Raw genomic sequence first — 20,786 nt, forward strand, 5'->3', positions numbered from 1 at the left:
TATAACCGACTTTCGGTTCAAATCAACTCTTTTTCAAGAGGTCAAACTCGTTCAGAGTTATCAACTCGATCAGAGTTCAAAACTTGCTCTGCAAGTTCTTCTAAAACTCGTTCAGAGTTATCAACTCGTTAAGAGTTATTTTCAAACTTGCCACGCAAGTTCTCCACAGTGTCGAATCGTGAGGAGAAGACTACGTTCCAGTGAATCAAGACGTGCGGATCGTCAACGGAGAGCAAGTTCGACACAATTAATCGAAGGAGGCACTCCATCGCTACCAAGAAGAACCCAGTTTTAAACAAAGGGGAGAATCAAATTCATTCTCCTCTCTTTTGTAATCGAAATCCAAATTGTAATTGATTTTGAGAGAAATACAAGTTAATTTTTCTTTCATTGTCTTTTTACTGCAAATTTCCAACAAACATGGACCGTGTGGCCTCCCCACGTGACTCTTCATAATTCTCCACCTCGGCGAAGTTTTTCCAAAACCGAGCCGACACCAAAGCAACTAAATATCCCATTTGTTGTGTGCAGTACGTCGTGAAGTAAATTCACGATAACGGACTCAATCCACAACAAGCCGGGAACCCGAACGAGAGTCCAAACAATCCTACCCCATCAAAACCAACTAATCCAACCCCAGCTGCATCATAAAGACTGTCTACGTATCCTCTTGCCCAAGGAATTAAGCCGAACGTAGTTCACCCAATGGTCGCGAACGACCTCAATCAACTAGAAGAATTCACAACCCTTCTCCAACATCACGATCAAGTCTACGGCTGATAGCACCTCCAATGGCCCCAAACTGAAACAATCTAAACACCTCCACCTGAGATGAACCAATGGCCATATCCAGACTACATCTATCAGCTACACTCGAATCAAAACCCAACTCATCATCTGCACCCAAATCCAAATGATCCCTAAGCTGTGTCATCTCAGCTGGAATCCCAAACAATGTAGTATGATCTGGAGTAATCTTCACCCAACGTGAAGTAGCATCACACTCCACCCGTTGTGATACATCTAAGGTCTGTCCAAAACTCTCCACCTGCTGAGAGTCAAATAGCTCCCTCATCGAAGCCTCAACCGAAGTGACACTACCAGACCAAACACCTAATTGAGTTTTACCTCCTATCACAGCAGTTGATAACTCTTTAGTAAGATGGCTCGAATATGTCGAAGCCTCAGTCCAGAAACTCTTCTGCAGACCATTGCTTGACAACAAATACCGATCCTCCTCCAGCAAGGTACGGTTCTCTAATTTTGTCACCCTATCTAGTTGTCCCAAGATTTCCTTTCTAACAAAGTATCTCGAAATACTGTGAGCTCGGCTCCAATATAGAAACAAGTCCATCTTGTACCTCCCACCAAAATCAGAATGAAGTACCTTCACCTTTCTGTCTATTACACACTTCTTCAATCTGTTAGAGACGACTAGGACTTTCTCCAATAGGGATTTGGTTGTAACCCAAACACACCTAGAACAACCACCAACAAAGGAAACCAAATGCCTATTACCTCCCAATGATGCCCCCTTGGGAGGCCCCCAAACATCCATGTGAACTCCTCCAGAATGACCCTTAGCACGGTGAATAGAGGTGCTAAATTTTACCTTGGTCTTCTTGCTCACATCAACATATTCACTGAACTTTAAACTGCAGGTCTTCGCACCCTCTTTCAACCTATGCGAGGAATCAATACTGGAATGGCCAAGCCCCAAATGTCGTAGTCTAGTCGAATCAATAGAAATCGCCACTTCTCCACCTGTTACTATACCTCTAGTCAAGTAATACAGGTTATTCCTCCTGACGCCCTTCATCACAATCTGAGAGTCTTCCATAATCTTGAGAACCATGTCCTCAATTCGAACATTCAGATCCTGTTCAACCAAAGCTCCAATCAAGATCAAGTTCTTCCTCAAGGAAGGAACATATCTTACATCATATAATTTTCTAACAGTCCCGTCAAACATCTTGATGCGAATTCTTCCTATCCCAAGGATCTGACATGCACGGTTATCGGTCATGTACACTATACCACTATCTAGCTTCTCAAAACTAAAGAATCATTCCCTTCTAAGACACACATGATAGGTCGCACCACTATCCAATATCCATTCAGATTCCTTCAAATAGCTATCTGTAGGACTGATAGAAAACGAATAAATAAAAGAGTCAGAAATATTACCATCCGATATAATGATGTTTGCTTCTGATGATGGTTGCTTTCCTTTTTCCTTCTGTTTATTCTTCATCCATTCGTCGAGCTTTGGGCAATCTTTCTTCTAATGACCAGTCTCCTTGCACTAAGCACACTGATCTTTTCCAATTATAGGATGCCCTACTCTAGACTGTGATTTCTAATTCTTCCGGTTCGGATTATTCCCTCTTACGGCCAACGCTTCTGCTACCGGCTCAACTGAAGCCTCCTTATCCTTCTTTCGAAGCTGTTAATTCACAAGTGTAGCAGTCACCTCACTATACGAAAGAGATGCCTTCTCATTAATCAGAGTAAGAACGAATGTCTCATATTCCTCGTCGGGCAAGGAACTCAACAATAGCAACGCCTTATCCTCATCTTTAATTATGACATCCACATTCGCCAAATCCGTAAGAAGCTTTTTGTAGGTGTTCATGTGATCACTAATTGAGGTTCCCTTCTTCAACTGGAAACAATAAAGTCTCCTCTTCAAATGCAAGCGGTTCTCAACACTTTTTGTCAGATACTTACTTTTGAGAATCTCCTAAATCTTCTTCGCAGAAGTCTCATTCATCACATCATATTTTAGATCTTGAGTCAAACAAAAGTCTCATTCATCACATCATATTTTAGATCTTGAGTCAAACAAGACCTAATCACACCACACGCTGTTCGATTCATCTTCTTGAGTCAAACAAGACCTAATCACACCACACGCTGTTCGATTCATCTTCTTCCAAACATTCTCTTCAATATCATCTGGCTTGCCATTTAACTCTAAGGTATCCTCCAAATCCTGAGCGTTCAGCGCATGCAAAACCTCGCATCTTTATAATCCAAAGTTATTTGTGCCATTAAACTTCTCCACATCTACCTTCATAGAGTGGATATTCAAACTCTGAATGGTCTTCACGCCAGAATCATCACCATCAACACCCAAAGCACCTTCTTTCCTCGACATCTTTCTCAACGCACCAACGAACGAAGAATAGATCCAAAACTAAAAAGATAGAGTCTTTACCAAAAGATCCCACCTTTATCACCAAACAAAATCCTAGACGAGCTTTCAAATCAATCTACTCCTCCAAATAGCCCAAGCGTAGCCCGTGTTCTGATACCACTTGTTGTGCGCAACGGAAATTTCGGCAGAGTTTCTGGTGCACAATAAGAGAGAAAGATCCAATAAGAATTCCCGTCTCACCAAGGAAACAAGAATATGAAACGAATATCTCAACAAAGTGAGATATCGGCTCTTTCTCTCATCAGTTCTAGGACTAACTTGTCGAGGGATCCTAAAAAACTATTACAATGACCACAAACACAAACAAACCAATTTTACGTGCTTCGGCAAACTGCCTACGTCCACGGGGCAAGGAGGGGGGAGATCTACTATTAGAGAGGAGAGAATACAACTAGAGTTTACAATCACTCAATCTAAATCCTCACACAATCTCTCAAACGTCTCGCACAATTATCACTCTCAAAAGGATGTAAAACTCTAACAAAAGCCGCTGCTGTTTTTCTCCTTACACAGCCGCACACGAAGAATTAATCTCTTTGCCTGCATCTGCGCCTTTTCTCTGCCTGCGCCTTTTTTTTTCTTTTGTCGTAGCCTCAAACAAAACCTCGTGCTCGCTTGCACACGCAGCCACAAAAAAAAAAACTCCATGCACAAACCCTCCTTTCCCACCAACAAAAAAAACCTAGCTTGGGTATATATAGGGTGCTGTACAATTTTGGGTGGGCCTCTCAAAAGATCCAGCGGACCTCTCTTTTGTCCGCTGGATCGTGTGGCCTCCCCACGTGACTCTTCACATAAATATACTCTAATATTCGATTAAGTATTCGTGGAACGTTCATGAATATTTATCAAATACCAAGTATTCGAGTTCGAATCCGAAATACTCCGTATACGAATGTTAGAGCCCGCATCTAAATTTGATAACCTTAAACAAATACAAATACGAACACCGTGGTATTCAATTCGATTCGATTTGATCGTGTTTATCACCACTAATGGAGGGTTATATTTTTATTTTTTATATTTAAACCAACATTCAGAGGTAAACATGTCATTTCAAGTTCCAGGAGGGGGGGTACGGAAACAGAGTTTCAAACAGAGGAACTAATAAGTGACCTTCTTTCTGGCCTCTCCCACAATATACTGGAGTCGCAGTGATAGGGACCAGAGCAGTCGAGTCATTGATTTGAGAGAGAGAGAGAGAGAGAGAGAAGGGGGCTTTTATTATCGCATCTAAACAAGAGGAGCACTGTTTGTCTTGGTCGATGGGGGGCTCCGTGAAACGAGGGATGCTATTGAGAAAGATGAATGAGAAGCGATGGGTTGAGATTTAAAGCTTCCCTTTTTCCCCCCTACATCTTCTTCTTTCTGCTACTTGAAAACAGAAAAGAAAAGGAAAAAAAAGTCAAAAGTTTTGTGAGCTTCTGTTGAGATGAGGAGATCAAGAGCAGCTCTGTTTTGGTGTTTCTCTCTCTGTTTCGTCTCTGTTTGCGCTCTCGTCACTCAGAATGACTCCTTAGGTCAGTCGAACTTGTTATTTGGTTTTTGTTGAAGCTAGAGGGGTTTATTAATTTCATACCCATGTGAGATTTTTTTATTTATTTATTAATTTCATAGATTTTGTGTTAAATTGCATTGCACTTCCATCGAATTCCAATCATTTTCTTGCATGCGTTCTTTTCTGAGCAGTAGGTGTTGCATCACTCAAAACTCCGAGTCAATCCGTCTCTCAAAAAGTTGATCTTAATTCAACATAAATTTGAGTGATTTTTTTAATATTCTGAGTGTTTTATTTTTTTATAATCTCAAATGTAGAATATTAGTATCAACCTATGAAGAAATTTTCTAAACAAACCCATTCATTTTTTTAATCGATCCCATTGAGTTTTTTTTTTACAAAAATCGACCTATTTTTTTAACCCGATTCCTAAATAGTCGGGATTGCCAACCCCTACTATTTAATATATAGAATGTTAAGACTTAGGGTTGTAATTAGGGTTTAGTAACCTCCTAAATAGTCGGGGTTGGCAACCCCTACTATTTAGGAACTGAATTAAAACAAAAATCGATCCACTTTCTCAATGATGTCGTGACTAGAAAATGAGTCGATTTTTGTAAAAAACTCAAGGGGTCGATTTTAAAAAAAAGTTTAATGAGTTTATTTAGAAAATTTCTTCATCAACCTATTGTAGTACAAAAATCCTCAGCTTTCATATCCTACTCACATGCTATACTACCACTGAAGCTTCTACCTATTCTCTCACTCTCACTCAACAGGTGCTGTATCCTGCTTAAAATATTTGAATTTTGCTAAAAAAAGGGTAAAACTAGATATCTGTACCTCAGAATTTGAATTTAAGTTTGACATGTTTCGTTGTTTTTTGCCTTATTTTTTTGGCAGATATCAGAAGCTTGAGCTTGGATACTAATGCGCAGGTGCTCTTTAGTCTTTGTTAATTCTTTTCTTATTATTCACAAAAAAAAAAAATCTTCTTGTAATAGCATTTAAGCCATTTTAATTACAAAATCAAGCAGTTCGCTAAATATCAGGCCAATGAGTAAAAATGCACTTCGCCCGTGTTTTAAGCCCCTGTCCAGTTCTCTCCGCCCGCAGCGCACATTAGCAAGTATGACCGAGCACTTACTATCTAACACGACAAGCTGCGGACACTTCTCTGTTCCTTTCACCTGGTCGCTGTGTATGCTCCGTACACTGCGCTACATGAAGCCGCATAAATTAGCAACAGCATCTCTTCTCGGCTAACATATGCCGGCATCCTAAGCTGTACCGGCTACAACTAACGGTCTCAGTAGCGTACTTTACCTTATACTTCACTTGAATGCTAACATGCGCCGCCGTTGCATTTTTTCCGTTTGCAGGGCTGGGCTACGGTGCGCCGGAGGAGCTTGGGTGGGCCCGGGTCATACCCACCGAGGTGCGCAGGGAAGCGCCGCCGGTGCGCGCGGTGCGGTGCGGGGACGCTGGTGACCACCGAGTACTACCCGGAGGCCTGGCGTTGCAAATGCGGCAATAGGCTCTACACCCCTTAATTACTCATTAATAACGCTAACTTGTAGATTAGTACCCTAATTAATCATTATCTTGTATACTTAACAATTAATTTGTTGTTGTTATTACTATTGTAATTATAAGAGATTAGTTGGTATATAAATTAATTGAATGTTTGTGTTTCTTTGGGTGTTCACACGTATTGCTCTACTTCTGGTGATCGAGTGAAAGCAGTTACTATACATGTATGTGTACTTGACGAATAGATTGTGAAAGGAAGTGCAGGTGATGCATCAGGATCAAGTTAAGCAGATTAATAAATTTTAAAGGGTACTTCTTAAGTTTGATATTGGTGGATACACCTTTACAGTAAAACTCTTGTTATGGTGTTTTTAATCGCCAAGATTAGGATCCCTCGTTACACCTAATTCGGCCAGCTCGACGCTTGGGATAGCCAAAGTCCCGATTCAGTCTACTCGTCGAGTTGGCATCTTGCCAGAGTCGATCTGAAAGGCGGTACTGACCGACCCTCTCGTCGAAGATGACTCGCCGCAAGCCTACTCGACTAATTATCTGGCCGACATCTGACGAAAGCCGACTCGAAAGGCGGCACCTCTTGACACCCTTTCATACGAGACAAAAGGCGACTACGACCTCGAGCTCCCCGCTGACAGCGCGTCGACATCACATAAAATACGTGACAGACGACATCATTTCTCCATCCCAAATATTATTTATGGCACATCGGACCACGCCGACTTCGCACGTCGTCTATCCCATCTCATTAAATACCGAAGTGACCACGTCCACTCCGTGCCTGACATCTGTAAAGTCAAAGCTGACTCGACTGCCAGTTCTAACTCGGACGAAGAGACCAAAATGTCCTTCCTTCATTGTCGTAAAAGGAAAAATTATTCTCAACATAAAGGTAAGCAATTGTCCAAACATTTTTCTCCATTCCACTGCGGTTAAGAACTGCTATAGTTCGCCACTTTCCCACTCAAGTAACTGTTGGAAATTTATCAACTTTAAAGGTTATAGCATGAAATAAATCCGAATAAAATAAACAATTAAATCTGGTCTGATCGGGAACAGTCGTGTATTCACTGCCCTAGAAGATTGAGGACCCGCCTATCGCCCTGGCGCAGATGATCCCCTCTCCCCTAGCGATAAAAACCCCCGGAACCGGTCGGCCTCTGTACTAGGGCGAGAGTACAGAGCTTCTGCTCAGATGAAGAAAGTTGCCCAAAAATAAAACCAATACTATGAAGAAATAATATGAAGAGGAGAGAAGAGACTTGTTGTTTTTCTTATTGTTTTTACGAGAATGTGAAGGGCTGCTTATATAAGGGTCTTAGAGAGCCGTTACAAATCCTAGCAATCAATACAGTAACGTACACTACTAGAAAATAGAGTTTTACCTACGGAAAAATAGCTACGAAAATTTCCGTCGCTATAACATGACATATAGCGACGGAAATTTCCGTCGCTATTTTTCCGTAGGTAAAAACTCTTTGCCGACGGAAAATATGATTTTAGCGACGGAAATTTTCCGTTGCTAAAACCTTAGCGACGAATTTTTAGCGACGAAAAATTTTCGTCGCTAAAGCCTTTTTTAGCGACGGATTTTCCGTCGCTAAAAAAAGCCTGGACGAAATTTTTTGGGCGTAGGCGCCCAAATTTTTTGGGCAGCCCGCGCTCGATATTTCCCCCCACTGTCACCTCTACTCCCGATCATTCTCCCCCCCCACTGTCTCCATCTTCCCCCTCTCTCTTCATTCCCCCCTTCCCCCTATGATATCGTTGCTCACCTCCTCTCCCCTCCGCTCGCCGCCCTTCCTCCAAACCGCTCCCGCCCTTCCTCCACGCCGTCTTCCTCTTGTCGCCCCTCTCTCTCTCTCAAGGTACCCTTCAATCTCTCTCCACCCCCCTCAATCTCTCTTTCTCTCCCCCCCTCTCAATCCTCTCCCTGCTCTCTCCCTCTCTCTCGTCGGCCGCACCGAGGAGACGAGGGCAGAGAAAGGAGAGATTGGGGGCGGGGGGAGCGGCACGGGAGAGAAAGCAGAGATTTCTTAATTTATTTGCTAATTTAATAGCTTTAATTTTTACAATTATTAGTTTAATTTTTACAATTAGAGTTTAATTTTGGCAAAACAAAAAATTTATGCAACAAAATACCCAAACCCTAATAAAAAATTTCATCTGATGAAATTTATAATATTAAAAAAAATTTAAATTCTAATACGGGTTATGGTTAGGCCCGCTTACGGTTATAGCGAGGGTTAGCGCGTTAGGGTTTCGGTGAGCGGTTAGGCGTTAGAGTTTTAGGATTAGGGTTTGGGTTAGGAGATTAGCGGTTAAGCTGAGGGGGGCTCCACCTCGGGTGATGGGTGAGAGAGTGAGGGGTTAGGATTAGGGTTAGGTTAGGATTAGGGATTAGGTGGCGACGGTTAGCGGTGAGGCGGTGAGGGGTGAGCGTTGCACGAGGCGACCACCTTGGGGTCCACTGCGTTTTGTGTTAAGGTTATGGTTAGAGTTTAGTGCCGAGGGTGAAGTCCGTCCCCCCGGCTGAGGGCTGAGTTTGAGGGTTAAGGTTTTATGGTTTGAGTTTAGACTGGAGGGTGAGATTGGTGAGGCGTCGCAGCCTTGGTTAGGTGGTTAGGTGAGGGTAGGCGCGTGATTGCGTGCAGGCTTGAAGGCGTTAGCGCGTTTAGGCGTTTAGGTTGCCGCGGTTTGCGCCGCTTTGCCGGTTAGCGATTAGGGTTAGATGACAGGTTAGGGTTAGGGCTTTAGGAAGGGCGTAACGGGTGAGGAGTGGAGGTGGGCCGTGAGGGGAGGCCGTGAAGGGTGGAGGGTTGAGGCGTGAGGGTTAGGGTTAGGTTGAGGGTGAGGGTGAGTGTTTGCAGGGTTAAGGTTACGGTTATTCCGGTTTAGGGGAAGCGTGCAGGTGCAGGTGAGCGGTTAGGCCGTTAGGCCGTTAGGCTTGAGTTTGAGTTAGCGCATTTAGGGTTAGCGCGAGGCGTTCTAGGCTCTATGGACATTATGGTATAGCGATTAGCGCGTTCTAGGTTTACCGGATCGGTGCAGGAGTGAGGGTGAGGGAGTACTCCCCGGTAGGTGGGCGTGGGGGTGTGCAGTCGGGTGCTCGTGGGGTCAAGTGCCGAGGGTGGCGGGTGAGGTTGACGTCGGTTAAGGTTAGGGTTATGTTCAGGGTTTGCTGAGGAGCAGGTTGAAACCGGTTGAGGGTGAGCTTTGAGGGCTTAAGCGTTAGGGTATGTTAGGGTTAGGAGAGGTGTGAACGGTGGTGCAGCCGGTTGAGGTGAGTTTGAGGTTAAGGTTTACGGGTTTATGCGTTAGCGCGTTAGGCGAGGGTGAAGGTGAGGGTGAGGGTTAGGGTTAGGTAAGGGTGAGGGTGGGGGTGAGGGTGAGATTGAGGTTTAGGGTTAGGGTTAGGGTTAAGGTGAGGGTGAGGGTTAGGGATCGGTGAGGGTGAGGGTGGGGGTGGGGGGTGGGGGTGGGGGTGAGGGTGAGTTTGAGGGTTAAGGTTAGGGTTAGGGTTAGGGTTAGGAGAGGGTGAAGGTGAGGGTTAGGGTAGGGTTAGGTGAGGGTGAGGGTGGGGGTGATGGTGAGGTTGAAGGTTAGGGTTAGGGTTAGGTGAGGGTGAGGGTGGGGGTGAGGGTGAGGATGAGGGGTTAGTGTAACTATTTTATCGCTAATTACATAGAAACTGCACACACTGTACACTCATATTTTTGAGCCGTAGAATTCCCCACCTCAATATCATCATAATAATGTAATACTAGGTTATGAATTAAAAAGAACATTTATTGTATTATATTATATTATCTGTTTGATTGGTTATCATGTATCACGGTATGTCATGTATTATATTATTGTCTTTATATTATCTGTTTGACTGGACATCATGTACACGCGATTCTGTTACCATTTTCTATTTTATTAATTATTTGCATTATATGCTTTTGTTGGATATTCATTATGTTTTCAAAGTATAGATGATAAAAGGATTACGTAAGAAAGCGCTTGAGAGACTTTGCGGTAGACATTCTGGAGGCGACGCACATGCCTCTACGTCAGGTATTTTTATTTATTTGTTATATCTGTACATTTCTATAAACTATTAACGTGATCCTAACATTTTTTAACATTTACTACATAGGACGAGGAGATGCTACACATGACTCGCAGCCACAGGACACATCACGCGGAGATGCTCCATATGACGTGGAGACACAGGCTGATCCTACACAGCATGCGGAGATACCGCCGCCACCGCATGCAGATGTATATAGCATAATTCTAGAAGCTGCGGCACTACCGTCAGATTCTATTACAGATCAACGAGTCCACAGTCCGGCCAAGGTGAAGGGGGATTAGGATTCTTATCATGCTTTGCGCCCTATCGCGCAGCATTGGTACGAACAAGCAAGCCGTAGATGCCTCGAACTGAAAGGTATTAATAGATTTTTATAGTTTATCGGTTATTATTTTAAATTTTAATAGCAAATATGGATTGATTCATTGTTTCATCCGATTCATTCTTTCGTAGGTACCGGGTGACCTCCTAGGCGCGGCCGCAATGCTACCAAGGAACAGAGCATCATCCTTGATATTCATCGGAGGGTCGTGATCCGATGGGAAAACGGAGTGCCTGTCGGGGCTTTTGCCAATGCTTTTAACAATTTCCTCGCCGCGGTAGCCAGGAGACAAGATTTCTTCAATATTTTTTTTAACGTGGAAGTCGCAGCGGATTGATGCGCTGGTGGCTTGTTGGAGATATATATGTGTGAGTCGTTTATTTTAATTTTTATCATTATTAGTTATTAGTTTATTATTATGTTTAATACACTGATTTGTATCTATTTTTTTCTTTATATGCTGAAGCGATTTTTTTTCTTGACGATAATATTTGTGCCTGGACTTACTGCTTCACGCAAATCAATTTATCGTTCAAGAGATGACGGTTTGAGGTGGAAAAAATATTTTGTTCAAATAACAGAAGATTGGGAGCGATTCTGGCATCTTGACGAGCGTGTGGATGGAGTAGATTTTTTTGCACTTTGCGATTACTGGGACACAGCTAAAATTCAGGTATTATTGAAGTATATATTTTTAATTTATTGTTTGAATTTCTATATTATTTTGATTTGACATTGTTTTGCAGGCTCAAGCTGAAATAGCAAGGAGTAAACGCAACGCGCCCCGCAGTTACGAGCGTCACGGGGGCTCCAGGTCCTTCAGCCAGCATTATCATCAATTGGAGCTTGAGGTATATATATATATTAGCTTTTAAGTTGAGTATAATTTATGTGTTATGGGTTAATGATATATTTGAATAAAATAGGGAAGGGGAGATCTCGAACATTTTGCAGATCGTATTCTGACTTCCTGGAGCCCGAATTACGCCGATGAAGAGAAGAAAGCAAAGAATAAGGATCTGGCTGTAAGTAGCAGTTCATTTATATATTCAATTTCATAACAATGCATCATTAGTAAGTCGACTTGCCTGGGTTGTTTTGATATATCGCAGGAGAAATTACATGCCAAGGTACAGGAGCAAATGTCTTTGTCTCAGGTCGGTTCTAATACTCCTGCCCGGCTAAGTAGAGAGGAGGAGGACTCCATCATCGAGACGGTCATTGGACCTAGTAGGAAGAACAGATACCGGTGGAGAGGATCTGAGCAGAGGCCGCACGAGTCTAGTGGCACCTACGAGTCTGCAGCACCACCAAGAACACCAGGAAGCAGTTCATATCAAGACTCGTTGGAGCAGCGGTTGAAAGCGATTGAAGATTGGCAGTCGCAGCAAACAACATATCAGCGGATTGCGGAGGAAGAACGGAGGCGCCGGGAGCAGAGAGAATTGGAGTTCACACAATTCATGTCCACTCTGCCTCAGGAGGCTCAGGAGGCATATAGGAGACGGTTTATGAAGGATCAGGTAATATATATACTTTACTTTTTTTAATTAAATAAATTAAATATATAATTCTTACTTAGTTATGAATTTTCTTCGTGACTAGATGATATCATACACACCGATACACACTGATACAAACTGTTGCACACAGACCCTAACTCTAACCCTAACACAAAGCCCAAAATATATACTTATAATGTTTTTATGTGATTGTGGTGTTGATGGTGCGTGCGTGCGTAGGAGGGGAAGTGTGGTTGGTTGGTGGGTGGGGTTGGTTGGTTGTGGTGTTGTGTTGTGTTGTGTTGTGTTGTGGTATGGTGTGTAGTGTTGTGTTGTGCTGTTTTGTATTGTGTAGTGTTATGTGTTATTGTGTTGTGGTATTGTGGTGTTGTGTTGTTGTGTTATGGTGTTTTGGTGTTATGTTGTGTTGTGTTGTGTTGTTGTGTTGGGGGAATTATATTTATATTTGCACTCTTATTAACGGTTACATACGCTTGTTAACGTTTGATTTATATTTGCAGGCCGGGACTTCTTCACAAGGTGCAGCCGGGGGTAGTCATAATGCAGCTGGTGTTGAGGATGAAGATGATGATGGTGATCAGGAGGATTGATTGTAATTAATTTAACTTTAAAAACAATTTCTTGTGTTGTATAAACAATATTTATTATGTACCCGTCAGGAAACTTTTATTTGTTTTTATTGAAATAAATGTGTGATATATGCGTGAGATTGAATATTATACTGCTGATTGAACAGGTTTTTTAAAATTAGTATCGATATTGTACATTGTTTTTTCAATAATTTTCAAAATATTTCTTTAAAAATTATTGGTTATTTTAGCGACGGATTTTCCGTCGCTAAATAGATATTTTGCAACGGATTTTCCGTCGCTAAATATATATTTAGCAACGGAAAACATGCACAGAAAAAAATAAAATAATAAAAAAACATTAGCAACGGATTTTCCGTCGCTAAATATGTATTTAGCAACGAAAAACGTGCACGGGAAAAAAATAAAATAATTTTAAAAAAATTAGCGACAAAATTTTCGTCGCTAAAAAATTATTAGCGACGGAAATGCTATCACTAATACCATTTTTAGCGACGGAAATTCCGTCGCTAATGTTTTTTTATTTTTTTAAAAAAATAAATGGCGATGAATTTGTCGTCGCTAATACCCCGTCGCTGAACTTTAGCGACGGAAATTCCGTCGCTAAAGCCGCAATTAGGGACCCTGAATGTAGCGTCGAACTTTTAGCGACAGAATTTTATTTTTTCCATCTCTAAAAGTTTTAGCGACGGATTTTAGGCCTTTAGCGACAGAATTTTCCGTCGCTAAAGGGTGAAAATCCAGCAGTGGTACGCCATAATGTCGACCGTTACGCAATAAACCTGTAATTAATACGGTAACATTCGCCATAATTATATAGCCATTATGCATGTATTAATTACCGAGGAAAATAAAATATGTAAAACATGTTAAATTGCCTTTTCTTTAATAAAATATCCAACAGTCCCCCCCAAAAGGCAATATTAACTGAAAACTCAGTAATCAACAATCAATAAATAAATCAAGAAATCATAAAACAAATATAGGTTGGGCAACCTTACGTATCGTGAATTCGGGAGAGGTAGCTTTCGGCTTTGAACCTTTCCTTAGTGAGTTCATCGCCACGTGAGGGACATAATGGACTAAGCCTTGAATTAGGCCCCTTGAATCAGGTATTGATAAAAACACACACAATACGTCTTCATCTATTGAGCAAAGCGGGTTGAGCGTTAAAGGCCATGCTCACAATAAACCGACTCATGAGAGTTTCTAGGGGTTAGCCCAGCCCCCCCTAACCGCGACCATCACAGTTCCTCTCACGTAGGTAAGTCCTCAAAGGGTACTACAGCTGTTTATTTAATACCCCCCTTAATACACACGTTGGACTTATTAAGAGTAAAACTCAGCCTAGCCAGCTGTATCATAAGAGCATCGTCATCATAGAGAAGGGGTAGTAGCACAAGCTACATAGTGATATATGAATATATCTGGGTCGATGCTCCACACGAGTGTCACTAGTCCAGCTTGTTTCTACCACATTGAACCAACATTGGGAGTACGTCTCCAAATAAGGATTGGGTTGCCGCAGTCAGTGACCTCATCTATGGGCTTAACCCTATCTCTGTAGGCTGTCTAAAAATCATAACAGATAGCTGATCCCCATCAAACATCGATGACGGAAGTTACAATCTGACGACTTCCATAAGGCTACAATTTGAGGACTTTAACGTAGATCGCTGAAGGTTACAATCTGACGACCTTCACGACAACTGATGAAAGCTCTAATTCAACAGCCTTCACAATTAACATCGGGAGTTACAATCTGATGACTCTTATATTTTAAGGAGCCAAGACAAAGGTTACAAGGTGACGATCTTTGCAACGCTCTAGCAAAAGAGACTACAAGTTGACGGTCTCTTCATATTAAAACGCATATATCTCTCAAACAGTAAGGAATTTGGCGAAATGGAGGAAGCAAACCAAAGCCTTTAGCTTAGTTCGGATGGCTCCGTCTCGTCGAGATAGCCGATTTTTATATATAATTCGTCCAATTCCGACTTACGGTTTGAAAGTTATGACCTGTTCTTCACAGCAAGTCATGTTCTAAAGTCCGTCTGCAAGACTGGACTTCGTCTGAACATTGGACTTAGCCTGAAACTCACCGAGCCCGCCTGAGACTCACCTCTGCATCCAAGATTCGAAACGCAGAGGTCATGGCCGCGTTCCAGATTCAAAACGCAGAGGTCGTCCCCGCGTTCTAAACTCAAAACACAGAGGTCATGGCCGCGTTCCAGATTCAAAACGCAGAGGTCCTCCCCGCGTTCTAAACTTAAAACGCAGAGGTCGTAGCTGCATTCCAAACTCAAAACACAGAAGTCGTGGATGCGTTCCAAACTCGAAACGCAGAGTTTGTGGACTTAAAACGCAGAGCTCAACTCTGCGTCCCAGGTCCAAAAACGCACAGTTCATGCAGAGCTCAACTCTGCGTCCCAACTCTGCGTTTCAGAGTTCACAACGCTACGCGACCTGTGCGTTTTCAGCCTAAAACGTACCAACTCTGCGTTTCAGAGTTCACAACGCATCGTGGCCTGTGCGTTCAGCCACCCAAAATAGGCTCAACTCTGCGTTTTTTAGTCTAAAACGTAGAGTTCGGCCCAGAACGCCCAGATTGGCGTTTTGACTCGTTCAAAGCACTAACAGAGCGGTTTTAAAACCGTTTTCCCCACGATTTGGGGAGCTGTTTAAGGGGGGCGGTTACACCCCACTCAGCCCATTGAGGACAAATTAAGGGGGCGGTTACACCCCCTTAATCCCCTATAAATACCTCGAAACTCAATTGAGTTCGGATCCTTCTTTTTGAACAGCAAAGAAGAGATATTCGGCTGGCTGGAGCTGGCTCTTTGGGGATCCACTACTGCAAAGGGGACTATTGGCGACGGACAAATCCGTCGCCAAAAGTCGAAATTCCGTCGCTAAATGTTTTAGCGACGGAAAAATAGAAATTCCGTCGCTAAAACACCGTCACTATATTCATGGTAGCTAAATCAACATTTAGCGACGGCCAATCCGTCGCTAAATATCAGCGACGGGTATATAACGACAGAAAATCCATCGTTTATGTATATTTTTTTGACGACGGAATTTTCCGTCGCTATATATTTAATCGTCGCTATTTATTATTGGCGACGGAAAATCCGTCGCCAAATTCTACTTTTTTTGGCGACGGAAAATCCGTCGCTATATTTTTTGGCGACGGAAAACCCGTCGCCAAAAGTTGTACTAGTGCATGTTGGCGTGTCAGTTTTCCGTCACTAAAAGAGCTTTTAGCGACGGATATTCCATCGCTAAAAGTAATCTGAAAATTTTTAAAAAATTATTTGAAAATTTGAAATTCCTGTACAATATATTTCACAGTAATAACACAATAATAACATGTACAATAAATTTACACAACACAAGCACATATAACACATTTCATTCTCACGCATATATAACAATTATTTCACTAAAAACATAATAAATATCCCAACATTATAAATGTTATTTATACAGCATACCCATTGTTTTCAATGTTAAAACAAGTAAAACCAATCCCGATCATCATCATCCTCATCACCAACTCCACCTTGTCGAGAAGTCCCAGCCTAAAAATATAAATAAAACGTTATAGAGCAATACGTACATCATCAAAAACTGAATTTTACATAAAGTAACAAATTATAAAACAACAAGGCATGACATGCAAGTATAGCAATAATAGAGTATCATGGCATATTCTTACATGTTATATGATTCAGAGAGAGTATCATGGCATATATTTATGTATTATACGCAAGCACGCACATGTTTTTAATCATCATCACCACCACCACCACCACCACCACGACGAAAACACCCACCAACCAATAACATAACCAACGACCCTACGCACGAACGCCCCACAACAAAACAAAACAACAACCAACTAACCAACTCACTAACCAATACAACCATCGCTACGCACGCACGCACCATCAACACCACCATCACATAAAAGCATTAAGTATATAATTTTAGTTGTGTTTTGGAGAGAGATATAGTTTGTGTGTAACAGTTTGTATCAGTGTGCATCGGTATTTGTGTGATATCATCTAGTCACATGGCATACTCATAACTAAGTAAGAATTTTATATTTAATTCATTTAATTAAAAAAGAAATATATATATATCCTGATCCGCCAAAAACCGTCTCCTATATGCCTCCTGAGCATCAGAAGGCAGAGTCGATATGAACTGGGTGAATTCCAGCTCCCTCTGCTCCCGGCGCCTCCGTTCTTCCTCCGCCATCTGGAGTAGCTCCGACTCCTGACGTGACTGCCAATCTTCCATCGCTTTCATCCACTGCTCTATAGTCGGGTCTTGAGAAGAACTGCATCCTGGTGGAGCTGCAGACTCGTAGGTGCTACTGGACTCGTACGGCCGATGCTCGGATCCTCTCCACCTATATCTGTTCTTCCTACTCGGTCCAATGACGGTCTCGATGATGCTATCCTCCTCCTCTCTACTTAATCGGGTCGGAGTGTTAGAATCGACCTGAGTCTGTGATAATTGCTCCTGCACCTTAGCATGTAATTTCTCCTGCGATATACCAAAACAATCCGATCAATTCTAACACATTTAAAATGCATTGTTATAAAAATTAAATATACAAATTAACTGCTACTTACAGCCAGATCCCGGTTCTGCGCTTTCTTCACTTCATCGGCGTAATTTGGACTCCAACCAGTCAGAATACGATCTGCAAAATGCCCGAGTTCTCCCCTTCCCTATTTTATTCACATATATCATTAACTCATAACACATAAATTATACTCAAATTGATAACCTAAGAGCTAATATATTATATACCTCAAGCGCCAATTGATGATAATGCTGGCTGAAGGACCTGGAGCCCCCGTGATGCTCGTAACTGCGGGGCGCATTGCGGTTCCTCCTTGCTATTTCAGCTTGTTCCTGCAAAAGAATGTTAAACAGATATAATATAGAATTTCAAACAATAAACGAAGATATATACTTCAATAATACCTGAACTTCGGCCGTGTCCCAATAATCGCAAAGTGCAAAAAAATCAACTCCATCGGCGCGCTCGTCAAGATGCCAGTAACGCTCCCAATCTTCTGTTCTTTGAGTAAAATATTTTTTCTTCAGCTCTGACCGCCACCTCTTGAACGATAGATTGATTTGCGTGAAGCAGTAAGTCCAGGCATAAGCGTAATCGTCAAGAAAGAAAAATCGCTTCAGCATACAATGAAAAAAGAGATACAAATCAGTGTGTTAAACAAAATAATATAAACTATAAAATAAATGACTCACACATATATATCGCCAACAAGCCACCAGCGCATCAATCCGCTGCGACTTCCACGTCAAATATATGTTGAAGAAATCATGTCTCCTGGCTAAAGCGGCGAGGAAATTGTTGAAAGAGTTAGCAAATGGCCCGACAGGCACGCCGTTCTGCCATCGGATCACGGCCCTCCGACGAATATCTGGGACGAGGTTCTGTGGCTTGGTACTACTGCGGCCGCGCCTAGTAGGTCGCTCGGTACCTACGAAAAAATGAAATTCAGGCGAAATATAAATCAATCAATATCGATAATACAAATTAAAATATTAACATATAAACTATAAAAATCTATACACACCTTTCAATTCGAGGCATCTACGCCTTGCTTGTTCATACCTCTGCTGTGCGATAAGTCGCAAATCATGATAAGCATCCCAATCCTCCTTCACCTTGGCCGGGTCGTGGGCTCGCTGATCCGGAATAGAATCCGGCGGTAGTGGCGCAGCTTCTACAGCTGCGCTATATGGCTCATATCGGCGCTCCTCCAATACATCTGCAGCCTGAGGAGGCGACGGCGGCATCTCTGCATGCTGGGCAGGATCAACGAGTGTCTCCGCATCAGGTGGAGCATCTCCTCGTCCTGTGTCCTGTGGCGGCCCGTCATGTGTAGCAGCGATGCGGCCTGCGTAGGAAATGTGAAAAAATAATGTTAGGCTCGTATTAATAGTTTATAGAAATGTACAGATATAATAAATAAATAAAAATACCTGACGTAGAGCCATGTGCGTCGCCTCCAGAATGTCTACCAATAAGTCTCTCAAGCGCTCTCTTACGTAATCCTTTTGTCATCTATACTTTGAAAACATAATGAGTACCCAACAAAACTATAATACATGACAAAAACTGATACATGATAACCAGTCAAACAGATAATATAAATGCAATACTATAATACATAACACAAACTGATACATGATAACCAGTCAAACAGATAATATAAAGGCAATACTATAATACATGACAAAAACTGATACATGATAACCAGTCAAACAGATAATATAAAGGCAATACTATAATACATGACAAAAACTGATACATGATAACCAGTCAAACAGATAATATAAAGGCAATACTATACTACATAACACAAACTGATACATGTCCTTATGATGATGTTGAGGCTCTACTCTGCGACCGTGTGCGGTTAGCCTGCGACCGTGTGCGTGCAGACAAAAGGACTGTCCTTATAGTTTTATCGACTCTACCGTGGACTCGTTTTTTGATTTTACGCCTTGGCTCACATATAATCGCAGGTACATCAGGGCGCGCCAGTGCAATTTCATCCACCAGATTATTTTGTGTCAAGGAAAACTCAGCAACTGTTTCGTCGGCCAAGATAACATCTTCATGATCTTCGTCAGACACGGCTTCATGAATGTAGGATCTAGGCGGATTCTTAAGGACAACCCATTCGTCATTTTTCATTATATCTTTGACATAAAAGCACTGTTTTGCGTGAGCAGCTAACATGTACTTTTCAGTCTGATATATTTCCTTGTTAAGATTAACGAGTGTGTAACCGTAGTCATCCTTCGCCTTTTTCAGCTCACTCCAACGAACCTTAAACATCACATGTCTGACTTCATTATTAATCCCATAGAAAATCTCCACAATGTCTTCTACCTGACCGTAGCAATAGATTTCACCTTGTATCGGATTTAGATCTTTTGAACTAGCGTATGACAGTTGCGAGAAGGAGCAGAACACACCGCTATTTTGCGTTTGTCGTCTCTCTTCGAAACCGATGGTGTTAAACCTAAAGCCGTTGATACAGTAGCCTCCATAACGCTTAACCACGTTAGAAGGACCTCTGGCATATAAACATATTTTCTCAGGCAGGTTAACCCCATTCGTAATACGTCGGTCAACCTTTAAGAAAAGAAACAAATAGTTTAAATATCTGTTGGCAGGCGGGGGTTTGCGGGTCTGAGAGAGGCTAATAAGCCTCTCTCGGTTAAATCGGGCGCGGGCTGCCCAAAAATTTTCGGCGCCCGCGCCCGAAAATTTTTTCCCACCCAAAACTTTTAGCGACGGATTATTCCGTCGTTAAAAACCCTTTTAGCGACGGAAAATCCGTCGCTAAATATATTTTTACCGACGGCATTGAATATTGTCGGTAATGTTTTAACGACGAAAAATTTTGGTCGCTAAAATATCATTTTCCGTCGCTAAAACGTTATTTTCCTACGGACATATAGCGACGGAAATTCCGTCGCTATAAGTCATGTTATAGCGACGGAATATTCCGTCGCTAAATGTCCGTAGCCAATAACCCATTTTCTAGTAGTGATCCTTGATCGGGCATCTTGGAGCTTTCTGCAGCAACAAAGTCCTTGGAGCATTCATCCTTGGCTTATAACCGACTTTCGGTTAAATCAACTCTTTTTCAAGAGTTCAAACTCGTTCATAGTTAAACTCGAGTTGAACTCGATCTGAGTTATCAACTTGTCCAGAGTTTCAAAACTTGCTCTGTAAGTCCTTCTAAAACTCGCTCTGAGTTAAGAGTTATTTTCAAACTTGCCACGCAAGCTCTCCATAACGTCAAATCGTGAGGAGAAGACCACGTTCCAGTGAATCAAGACGTTCGGATCGTCAATGGAGAGCAAACTCGATGCGAGCATTCGAGGGAGGTACTCCATCGCTACCAAGAAGAATCCAGTTTTAAACAAAGGGAAGAA

General features: G+C 42.1%; 2 protein-coding genes and 2 long non-coding RNA genes across 6 annotated transcripts in view; 2 read left to right on the forward strand and 2 right to left on the reverse strand.

Moving 5' to 3' along the window:
- The window catches only part of LOC109848018, a 50,279-nt gene extending 44,086 nt beyond the window's left edge, over nt 1-6,193 (forward strand). Inside the window, exons 8-10 of one of the 3 annotated variants that reach the window (XR_002248672.1) lie at nt 5,622-5,656; nt 5,756-6,005; nt 6,101-6,193. Coding sequence is in view for 2 of the 3 variants with exons in the window: in XM_020417270.1 (XP_020272859.1) it covers nt 5,622 (1 nt within the window). In the remaining variant the exon portion in view is untranslated. Of the gene's footprint in view, nt 1-5,621; nt 5,657-5,755 lie in introns of all 3 variants that reach the window. The other 2 variants (XM_020417270.1, XM_020417272.1) reach the window with 2 other exon arrangements.
- On the forward strand, nt 11,002-11,626 carry LOC109848324. Its single transcript, XR_002248767.1, has 4 exons — nt 11,002-11,037; nt 11,136-11,342; nt 11,416-11,520; nt 11,596-11,626. It is a non-coding gene; the product is annotated as an uncharacterized LOC109848324 (long non-coding RNA).
- Nucleotides 17,214-17,669, reverse strand: LOC109848154. Its single transcript, XR_002248716.1, has 3 exons — nt 17,610-17,669; nt 17,429-17,527; nt 17,214-17,339 (listed from the first exon to the last, which is right to left on the reverse strand). It is a non-coding gene; the product is annotated as an uncharacterized LOC109848154 (long non-coding RNA).
- Nucleotides 17,699-18,854, reverse strand: LOC109846669. Its single transcript, XM_020415917.1, has 5 exons — nt 18,816-18,854; nt 18,407-18,730; nt 18,075-18,310; nt 17,787-17,996; nt 17,699-17,707 (listed from the first exon to the last, which is right to left on the reverse strand). The coding sequence occupies exons 2-5, from the start codon at nt 18,627-18,629 to the stop codon at nt 17,699-17,701; spliced, it is 678 nt and encodes a 225-aa protein (XP_020271506.1). The 5' UTR covers nt 18,630-18,730; nt 18,816-18,854.

Source organism: Asparagus officinalis, chromosome 7 (assembly GCF_001876935.1).
Source record: "Asparagus officinalis chromosome 7, Aspof.V1, whole genome shotgun sequence".
Taxonomy (NCBI): domain Eukaryota; kingdom Viridiplantae; phylum Streptophyta; class Magnoliopsida; order Asparagales; family Asparagaceae; genus Asparagus; species Asparagus officinalis.